Here is an 11005-nt window from a genome sequence, read left to right as displayed (position 1 = left end):
ATGCACTGGGAAACAAAACAAAAAAGTGACTCACTTTATTGCAATATTCGCTTTATTGTGGTGGGCTGGAACCGAACCAGCAATATCTCTGAGGTATGCCTGTACTCACTTACTTTCTTTATTATTTCATTGTGTACAATAACCAGGCAGACAACCCTAACACTAAAACAAAATAAGCACGCTTTGAAATACTTCTAACATGTTTCAGTCACTTGCAGTTGTATGTAAGGAATGCAATTTATTGACCCAATCCTTTTAACATTTGTGAATTTATCCATTAAGTTGTAATGCAATCTGATTTTTTTTACTCAGCAGTAACTCCCACTGTGTTTGGTGATATTGGATTCCAGTTCCCATTAGCTTCAGCCAGCACAGCTAGTGGTCAAGGATGATGGAATTTGTAGTCCAGCACCCTCTGGAAGGCCACAGCAGGTTCTCCATCAATGTTCTCCAACTGCAGCCTTATCCGTATTAATTTGGTTTTTAAAAAGGAAAAAGAAATTAGTGTTATAGTACTAGGCCTATGGCTGCAATGCTATATTACCTGGGATACAGCTTAGACTTGCCTATAAATCAGTGATGGCAATCTGTTGGCTCCTGAAAACGCACCTGTTTAGACAAGGATTCCCTTGAATTAAACTTGAGATTTTATTGTTTTAACTGTTTTCTCTTTAATTATTTGTTTTATTGTCTATTTTAATCACGAATGTACCGAGGGCCTTCTCGGTAGTAGCGCCTTTCTTGTGGAATGCCCTCCCACCAGATGTCAAGGAAATAAACAACTATCTGACTTTTAGAAGACATCTGAAGGCGGCCCTGTTTAGGGAAGTTTTTAATGTTTGATGTTTTATTGTGTTTTAAATATCCTGTTAGAAGCCGCCCAGAGTGGCTGGGGAGGCCCTGCCAGATGGGCGGGATATAAGTTGTTATTGTTGTTGTTGTTGTTATTATTATTATTGTTAATGTTGTTACGTATTTTAAACCGTTTGAGCGAGGGAGTCGTTACATCCACACAAGCTGGTGTACATGTTTACATGGGCTCTCAGGTTTGCAGTCTTTGTTGATATCCAGTCGTGACATCCCACTTGCCCAACAGTCTTCCATTTGTGCAAACGGAATGACTCCATCATTCTCCCCTCCCCCACCCTTCCGCCCCTGTATCGCCACAAAATAAAAGTTGTGGGACCCTCCTGAGCAGAGTAAGGAATGCAGGAGGGAGGAGAGGGAGGAGAATAACATCACACCCACTGGCACAGAGACTGGATCTTCTCCACTGCATTTCTGCAAATACTGTTTTTGAAATCTACTATTCTGGAACTCTCATTTATCCTGCTTGTACATTTTGCTACAGAGTTCACTCCCTGGAACAACAAACCGCACACAGTTTTCCTACCTTATCCAAGTGGCCATTAATTATGCTGGTTGACAATTAAGAGAATGCAAAAAAAATATAACCACTGCAAGCATTTTGTGAGGAATTAAATGTGTACAAATGTCACCTTAGCTCTTGCCTCTTGTAACTTTTAGGTGACTTCCCACCATCTTTAAAACATTGTAGCTGATGTTGTTCTAACATCAAACAGGAGATCACTTACTTGGGATTACCATGTTTGAGGGCTACTTTAAAAGCTTTTGCATAACATTAATAGTAGGCCCTCTGTATTCTTTCCCAAAATGGTTCCAGTGGTTAATATAGTTAAATAGCTGGTAAAGTTTGTTGCGCTTTTCAAAGCCTGGAGCTTTAGGGATTTTGCTGTGGTAAGCAGAGAAGAAAGAACTGCTAAAGCCACCAAACATCATAGAAATTGCAAGTTCAAATTCTGAATGACCGTAGAAACAAGCAGGGTCAAAAAGAATTGGACCGGAGTCATCTTCAGCTACATTTCCTGCCCACAGGTCCCCATGTAGGAGTGCAGGAATTATCTCCAGGTCACAAAACATCTCCGGAATCTTTGGCTGTAAAAAAGCATAAACAAAAAAAAAAACCTTTAAAACTGTCCAAAGAAAAGTAGTAGAACATTGCTTAATAAGAAAAGTATAAGGCCTCAAAACATATAAATCAGAGTATATATGAAGTCCTGAATGTTGTGTCTTTTTATATGCTTTTATCATAATTTTTACATTTTATACATATACTATGAGTTTTGCTGTTTTGAATAACATGATTCAGCCTATCACTATGATTTTACCTGAGGGACTAATGGATAATGACGGGACATTTTTTTCTTGATGAATTGGGAATCTACGGTATCACCTGACTTTGGAATGTGACACTGATCAGAGCTAGGGGTAGTGGCGGAAAAATGTGGGGTAAGAATTTAGAATCAGAAGGAGGTCAACAGCTCTGCTTTTAGCTGAATTAGAAGCAGCTGAGAGGGAGCCTGCAGTGGGCCAAGAAATCCATCTCGAGAATCCACTACTGGATCATCGGTTTTCCTCCATCCTGTAGGAGCACCTATTTGCTTCCAACATGCTCTGCTTTCATTGAGCAAGCATAAAGACCTTATGGTGTCTTTGTAATATTTGTTTTATATACAAATATGCAACAAATATTACAAAGACACCATAAGGTCTTTATGTTTGCTCAATGCAAGAAAATAAAACCTTGTAATGGAAAATCCATGGAATTCTCACCACTAGTGAAAATGGGGAGCAAATATCCATGCATTTTTGTTAGCCTCCCTAATGGAATGAGAAAGAAATACATTTAAATAAACCAGCCCCCTACTCATTCTTCAATTACAACAAATTTGGAAACAGGGTTGTAGTTCGTTCAAGCTACACAAATACAATAAAAGTTAATACAGTCGTGTCCGAATGCAATTCTAAATTATGAAAACGGCAGGGAACAGGGGTTTGAGGTAGAGGAACCCAATGGAGACCGTGGGTTTTAAGTCCAGCAAAGTTTAGGCCCATCCTTCTGGGAAAGTGGGCTCAGCCCTGGCTTGTATCTACTTGAAAGATGGTCCAATATTTAAATAAACAAAACCCTACTGATATGCTAGTCAAGCTCCGAAAGTTCCTGATCCCACAAATGGAACTGAATAATACCATCCTTGATGGGGAGCAGCAGACAAACTCAAGTGCAAATGTATAGATTGGGCAGTCACTTGAGAAAGCAGGCTGAATAGGAAGGAAACCTCACGTCTATAGTAAAATTCTGTCAGAGTGAGGTGGCAAGGTGGAGATGCAAGCATGGTTCCATCTTAGCCTCAGTGTCTTCTCTCTCTCACACACACTCTCTCATATTGTGGCAGTCTAACATCTCTCACCTACCTTTAACTGAGACCACAATTCCCTTGCTTCTCTGTCTCCATAATCTCTCTCAATCAAATCAATTTGGGCTTGGAGACGGTGACGTATGAAGAAAGTGGGCCAGTCACTTTGCCATTCATTCACCTATAAAGCAAATATATGCCAGGGGGTTGGTCTAGAATGGGCAGGCAAACTAAGGCCCGGGGGCCAGATCCGGCCCAATCGCCTTCTAAATCTGGCCCATGGACGGTCCAGGAATCAGCATGTTTTTACAAGAGTAGAATGTGCCCTTTTATTTAAAATGCATCTTTGGGTTATTTGTGGGGCATAGGAATTCGTTCTCCCCCCCCAAAAAAAAGTCCGGCCCCCACAAGGTCTGAGGGACAGTGGACTGGCCCCCTGCTGAAAAAGTTTGCTGACCCCCTGGTCTAGATGTCTTTAAGGATCCCTTCCAACTTCTCTTTAAGAAATAAAAGGAGGAGCATACCTGAGCTATATAACCACAGCAGGTGACAATGTGGAATCCAAACTTATCCACATGATGAGGTTCTGTCTGGCCTGCACCTTTCCCTGTTAAACAACAACAAAACTAATCAAAGCAAGGGTACAAAATGTAAAAGCAGCCAATCCCTCTTGATGCAGAAAGTGGCTACATTTTGTATCATTGTTATATCTGCAAAAGTGTTTTTGACGTTGTAGTACGTGATAAAACCTTAAACTAAGCAGCAAATTATTTGTACCACTATCCCTAGCTGGATGCTGTTCAAATTGCTCTTAACACCGTGGTACCTAACAAACACCTCAATTTTCATCCAGGGGGGAAAAACAGCTGTGTGCAAGTCCTGCTAATTTAAGAAGCACTAAAGTGCAACAACTAACTTTCTCTGGATCGAGAATGTCACCAACCAAAGCAGGAACTACTATTACAAATTCAGGTAGGTAGCCGTGTTGGTCTGACGCAGTTGAAATATATATAAAAAATAGAAAAATTGTCCAGTAGCACCTTAGAGACCAACTAAGTTTGTTCTGGGTATAAGCTTTTGTGTGCATGCACACTTCTTCAGATACACTGAAACAGAAGTCACCAGACCCTTAAACTGTATACAGTTTAGTGGGAGGGTGGGGTGGGTTTTTCTCAGGAGGGTGATTGACTCAATGGGTATGGAACCTGTGTGGACTGTTAACAACTGCAATTAGTCCTACAGGAAAAAGCAAGGGATAGTATGAAGATGATTAGCATATGTAAAGAGACAGGAATCCAATATCTCTATTAAGACCAGGTCTCTCCATAGTTTTCACTTTAGTGATAAGTTGTAATTCAACAACTTCTCTTTCAAGACTGTTTCTGAAATTCTTTTGTTTCTGAAATACTATTACAAAGTTATGTTGGTGCATAGAAACTATACTTTACCAACTGTGTTTTCTTCTTTCTTTATTTTTTCTCCAAGTTTTTGGTTGTAAAGGTGAAGATCTGCTACTTGCTCTCCAAGTTTTGCAGAATATCTAGAAGAACAAAGAAACATATCCCAATATTATGTATCAGGAAATTTCAAAACCAGCTTCATTTTATATACAAACTAAACATTTCACACCAATGTATAGAATCAAAGAGTTGGAAGGAACCCCAAGAGACATTCTAGTCCAACCCCCTGCAATGCAGGAATCTCAGCTAAAGCATCACTTTCTCTAAACAAAAGAACCTGGAGTGTCTTTGCATGGCACTCTTATGGGAAAGGCATTAATTTTGTTTTAGGTGCTACATCTAATTTTAATTTTGAGCTGAACTGCCAAAGTGGAAGGGCTGCAAACTTCTGAGTGAGAAAAGCCTTATGAAGCTATGGCTTGTGCATCACTGGCCTTTGGATAGCTGTATCCACACTTCAGTCAAGACCAAATAGCAAGATCAAACTTTAACATTTTATAGATTTTTTTTAAAGTCCTGTGAAGTCTGAATGCTAGCAGTTGGCCCAGTAAACTTCAGGAGGCCAATCTAGCCAAAACATTCCATACAAGACAGATAACATAGTATGGACATTCTCAGACTTCTGACAGATGCATATAATTGTCAAGATACAGCATACATATTGCTGAAGCAAGTGAAGAGAGAAGTCCCCCGCTGGCATAACTTCACTGAAGGCATCCCATAACGCGATGTGGATGTGCCCTTGTTAATTCCCTTAAATTCACTTCCAGAGACATGTTATTTAAAGACAGTAAAACAGACACTTTTCAGAACTGAGAGACAACAGAGCAGAACTATAAATCCAAGTGGCCAATATTTTAACAAGGAGACAGCCGTGTGGCACTGTCTTACTTGCGGAGACTCTTCATTTTTAGGTACTCCATGGCAAATGCTGCTCCACCTCCTGGAAGATCTATCACTTTAATGGGCTGGGGAACCCGCAGAGTGTTGGTTTGCTGAATAGCTATTAAGCTTGCCATTTCACCCTCAAACATTGTCCTAGCCTGGTCAGAAAGAATAACATTACTAAGAACACTTATTTGGCTGTGCATTAGGACTGTGTGTGCATCTGTTATTTATATTTGTGGCTTGTCCTACCCAAATAATACAGACACACACACACACACACACACACACACACATGTACATGGGGAAAGTAGGCCAATGAGAGAATTATTAAGCCTTGTGTACAAAGTGAGATAACACTTGCTGCAGTTTGAATTAATTTGGTTGATCAGCATAATGTTGACCTGAACATTCTCTTTGAATAGATCTGCATTCATTTGCACACCTAAGGGGGAATCAGCACAATACAGTAGGCGTTTCTCACTTTGGATAAACGAATCTAGGTGTGTTTCTTCTGCTTGATTTCCCACGTCAAAATTTGCACCATAAAAAATGCTTGGAAAGAGCTGAGGCTGGTTAAAGGAGGAGGCAGGTATCCACCACCATACAGGCATGCAGATTACAACATTTCATCTAAATGTTTGCATCACAGTATTTCGCTTTGTCTGCAAATTTCTGGAGGCAAAAAAAATAAAAATAAAAATGGGGCTTTTACGGTAAGTGCTTTGACGTTTGGGGCTGGAGGTGCCCCAATTGGATTCTTATTTCAGACATACACACCCGTTAAAATCACTGCATAGCTATTTATCTTCTAAAGATCACACTCCAGCTATAGAAAACCTATCGCGCCCAATGCGCAGTCAAAAGGTCTTTGGGAAACTATTTTCGAACGAGTTTGATCGTGGCGCCGCAGATTGGAATACTGCAGACCTCTCCCCAGAATTCGCCCAACATACGAGAAGCTTTCAACTAGCCAATCACCGTCTGTTGCCAAGTTACGCCCCCCTCCCCGTCTCCCCTCATTCTCAACTGCAGCCATATACAGCATTAGCATTTAGGGAGCTCTATCAATATCGCCGTGAACCTGAGGCTTGTTGTTGATTTTAACGAACACTCGCCCGCGGTCGGTTTCATAGTTCTGCCCTTGGCTTATGCACCCTCCTCTCGAGCTCCCAAATGCCTTCAGTACGGTGGTTTTCAGTTCGGATTTCAGCAGTTTTTCCATGGCTCTTAAATGCTGGCCGCGGCCGCTGCGCGCCTTCCTTCCCTCCGCCTGCTGCAGCCTTATGCGGGTCTCATCAGCCTTTGCAGCAAAAGGCAAGCGGAGCTGACGCGCAGCAAGCGGGGCGGGGGGGGGGGGTACACAATATGAATTAAGCGGTTAGAGAAATTCGGGGATATTATTCTGCAAAATGCTGTTCTCATCTATAAGGGGTAACCATGCAATAAAGCAAATTTAGAAACATTAAATTTGCTGCAATCCAACGGGCTCGGCCAGCCTAATTTCCGAGGCCTTCCGACGCTGCCCTGAGAGCTTCTGGTATTTGTAGTTCAGTTCGTCAGCAGCCTGATTCCACCCCCCCCCCCACCTCTGCTTTGGACTGACTCCCCCCGCACTCCGCCCCCCCCCTTATGCTCACATGGGCACTAGAGAGATAGCATTTTAAAAACGAACCACTAGATGGCGCACGCCTCAATTTTAACCCATCGAGCCACATTTTACAGACTGCGGGTGGGGATTACAGCAACGGGATGGGATAAAAAGGACATTTAAAAAATCAGACAGAATTAGGCTGGGATACAGCGACATTACAAAGCTGTTTTTGTAAGCAACGCAAAAATCGGCTTTTGCATTTCCTGCTGCATCTGTAATTTCCCAAACGCTTATTCTGGTTAGGCTGGCTGCGTACCTAAAATGGCTCTCTTCTGCTTCCTGCCCCCATTTATCAGCACCATTCGCAAGCCATGTATTCCAGGCTCACGTTATGAAAATGCAAGTAGGAGTGTGGGCTGCTGAGTAGTGTTCACACTTGAGCAAATACCTCGGGGCATGATAATGGTTTTGTTAGCATATTTGGGGCAACATATCTTAGTTGCTCACTGGAAGGACAGATCCTGAAGTTGAGGCTCCAGTACTTTGGCCACCTCATGAGAAGAGAAGACTTCCTGGAAAAGACCCTGATGTTGGGAAAGGGGACAAGGAGAAGGGGACAACAGAGGATGAGATGGTTGGACAGTGTTCTCGAAGCAACTAGCATGAGTTTGGCCAAACTGTGGGAGGCAGTGAAAGATAGGCATGCCTGGTGTGCTCTGGTCCATGGGGTCACGAAGAGTCGGACACGACTGAACAACAACAACATCTTAGTTGCTGCTGTGCCATGAACTCCAACATAAACTACCTGCCTCCTTTCTCCAGCCTTCATCTATTGTGGGCTCTGCTGCCCCCCAACCCCATTTCCCCTCAAGCAAGCATGGCATCCAGATTATGAGGAGTAAGGGAAACAGCCCCCCTTTCAAACCAGAAGCTGTGCTTAGTGAGAAAGAATAAACCTTCTCCATTGCAGCTTTCTCTTCCAAACCAAGCACGTGATTTGGGAGGGGGAATCAGGAACATAACTACCCCCTCACCCTACAAGCCCAAAACTTCCTTCAGACGGGAAAGGAATTGCTGTTGCTCTTCCAGTGGAATTTCTGCCTGTGTCAGCAATCTGGCACTGTGCCACTGAACCATTGCCCCCAGGTGCAGTGCTGGACTGGACTTTCCTCTTATAGGAACGAATAACAGCTGTTCACAGGAACAGTGTATCTGTAGCCTATACAGGTAGGTAGCCGCGTTGGTCTGCCGTAGTCGAAACAAAATGAAAAAATTCCTTCCAGCAGCACCTTAGAGACCAACTAAGTTTGTTATATTGATATGAGCTTTCGAGTGCGTGCACACTTCTTCAGATACAGTGTATCTGTAGTCCTCCCGACCTCAGCCATTAAGAATACTGCCTGCTCCTTTCTGCCCAGCTGCTTCCGAGTTTCTGTTCTCGGTCTTGCCAGAATTTTAGGAGAGATGTTGGAACATTAAAAAAACAACGGGATAGAAAAGGTACTCTGCTATACAGTATCGTCTTCCTGCTGCCTACAGCAATAGACTTTGTACAAAAAAATAAATAAATCCTGCATGGAGCATCACTTCTTGCAGTCATCTCACTGCCCTCCAGTGGCCGACCGAAACAGGGATTCTGGAAAACTGGTACAGCTACAAATCATTCCTGGACCCCCACTGTGGAGACATATAGAATCATAGAGTCAGAATTATTTACATGTCCAGTATATGTGGGCTATGTGCCAGCCAAGAATTCTGAAATTAACACCATAGCTATGACTTTTAAAAATACAAGGTAACTGCACTTCCACATCAGGCTCACTACCAAAATTATGTACAGTACGTCTGTCTTCACCCTTAACGGATCTCAGGTAGGAGGTCTGGAAAATGCTTCGCCTAAGACCTTGGAAAGACTCTGCTAATCGGATCACCAGCACACGGCATCTGCAAAAGTCTCCATAAATTTAAAGAATGCTGTTTGTTTTTCCTGCTCGGTTACTATTTGCACTGGGTGGGATTCACCTAATGAGTCTCATTGGTGGAAGCCCTGCACAAAGGACTTCTCCTTTTGTAATGGGGCTTTCCTTCTTCCTTTGTCTGAGTGTATCCCTGCGCACCCTTAAACTGACTCGGGAGGATTGGGATAACCCCCAGACCAGCACACTGGTGGAGGAAAGGAGGGGTGTTGCTTCATTTGCACTGCCAAAACAATCAGAAGAGTATGACAATGAATTCCTCCCACTGTCTCAGTATGTCCTGCTTTGAACATTCCCTCTTAAACACAACCCCATTCAGTTGAAAGCCAGAATTGGACACCATCATCCCTTCCATTCTGAATTCAGGAGAAGTGCACAGAGCTTATTTCTGTGAGTGAGCGCAGCAGTGGCTGATATAGATGTTTTCACACACACACCACATACACCATTTTGTGACCCTGTCTATTTTTCTGTTCTTTCAGGTGTGGCAGCTATTCTGTGTTATGCTATACCAGCAGCAGCTTTATGCCCCCATCACATCCATTTTGTGACACTTTCCTCAAAATTCCAATGTGCCCACTTGCCCAGTGGCGGAGGAAGCCTCTTCGCTGCCTGGGGCAGTGGTGCGGAGGCACCCCCCTGGGGGAGGGGCACAACGCATGTCGGATGCGGCGTGGAGGCAAAGGGCAGGCCAGCAAGGAGGGGTGTCACGCCAGCGACAAGCGTGACGCCCCTCCTCGCTGACCTGCCCCTCGCCTCCATGTTGCAGCTCCGCAGGCCAGCCATCGCTGAAAAAAGCCGCTGAAAGGGGGGGGGAGGAAAGGAAAGGAAAGCAGGCACTTTCAAGTGCCTCCTTTCCTTTCCTTTCCTTTCCTTTCCTTTCCTTTCCTTTCCTTTCCTTTTTCTTTTAAAAACTGGCTGAGCGAGGTTTTGGAGGCACCGATCGCAGGGGCAGGGCCCCGCCCCGAGTGTCACCCCCCGGGCGGTACCCGGGGGCGGACCGCCCCCTACACCCCCCTTTGCTACGCCCCTGCATTTGCCCAAAGATATTGGTGATCCTGATGTTAGAGGATTCAATACTGGAATAGATAGATTATAACAGCTTCCAATTTCATTTATGTCCCCCCCCCATTTCTTTCCCCCAAAACTGTATTTTGTGTTCCTTCCACAGCTGATGGCTCCTGGTCCCAATGGCTGCTATATGGTTGAGTTCGTAGTCTCACATTGTTTGGAAATTGCTGTGCTGACTGGATCATGAGGCAATCAGTGGTCAGAGGGGAGAGAAACATGTACAGATGCTCAACCTTTCAGTTGTTGTTTGATGTGGTCAACTCTGGTCTAATTTCCCCTTAATGTCTAATCTTGTGAGCTCATATAGATCAACTGAGGTAATGACTTCTAGCTTAGAGAGTAATTACAGAAGCATTTCCCCAGATGTTGTCCCAGGTCTAAAGAGAGAAATCTGAAACAAGCCACATCTGGTTTTGCCTGTACCGTAAACAACAGTAATGCCTGGTTTGGTTAACTAATTGAATTTAAGAGATAGCATCAGGTATATCATGGAAAGAGATATAAAAGCAATATCCCTCTAGATAAGCCAAAAATACGAAAGGATGCTGATTATCCTTATGACTCCATCCACCATTACCCGACTGATGACACTGATACTGCAATAGGTTTGCTAATTCTGAAGCTTCTATACAACAATGCTTATTCAATATCCTCTATAGGTTAAGGTTTTATTGCAGAGCAGATTTAAAAGTAGATTAGTTGAAAAACAGAACAATATGAAAAGATTAGGAGGTGCAGAGGGGGCAGCAAAAAAATTTATGAACTTAGATGATTTGGAAAGAGAAGTGGTCAGCACAGATG

At 43.3% G+C, this 11005-nt stretch overlaps 1 protein-coding gene across 2 annotated transcripts; it reads right to left on the bottom strand.

Moving 5' to 3' along the window:
• Nucleotides 1-965: 965 nt before the first annotated feature.
• LOC117041118 (fructosamine-3-kinase-like) lies at nucleotides 966-7090 on the bottom strand. 2 transcript variants are annotated; one of them, XM_033139508.1, is made up of 6 exons: nucleotides 7067-7090; nucleotides 5570-5721; nucleotides 4667-4758; nucleotides 3743-3825; nucleotides 3277-3399; nucleotides 966-1956 (listed from the first exon to the last, which is right to left on the bottom strand). In XM_033139508.1, the coding sequence occupies exons 2-6, from the start codon at nucleotides 5710-5712 to the stop codon at nucleotides 1618-1620; spliced, it is 780 nt and encodes a 259-aa protein (XP_032995399.1). In that variant the 5' UTR covers nucleotides 5713-5721; nucleotides 7067-7090; the 3' UTR covers nucleotides 966-1617. The 2 variants fall into 2 exon arrangements, with proteins under 2 accessions (XP_032995399.1, XP_032995398.1); XM_033139507.1 differs by lacking the exon at nucleotides 7067-7090 and adding an exon at nucleotides 6648-6830.
• Between the last annotated feature and the right edge of the window lie 3915 nt (nucleotides 7091-11005).

Source organism: Lacerta agilis, chromosome 2 (assembly GCF_009819535.1).
Source record: "Lacerta agilis isolate rLacAgi1 chromosome 2, rLacAgi1.pri, whole genome shotgun sequence".
In the NCBI taxonomy this organism is placed as follows: Eukaryota; Metazoa; Chordata; class Lepidosauria; order Squamata; family Lacertidae; genus Lacerta; species Lacerta agilis.
The sequence above is the reverse complement of the archived record's forward strand: the minus strand, read 5'-3'. Positions and strand labels throughout refer to the sequence as shown.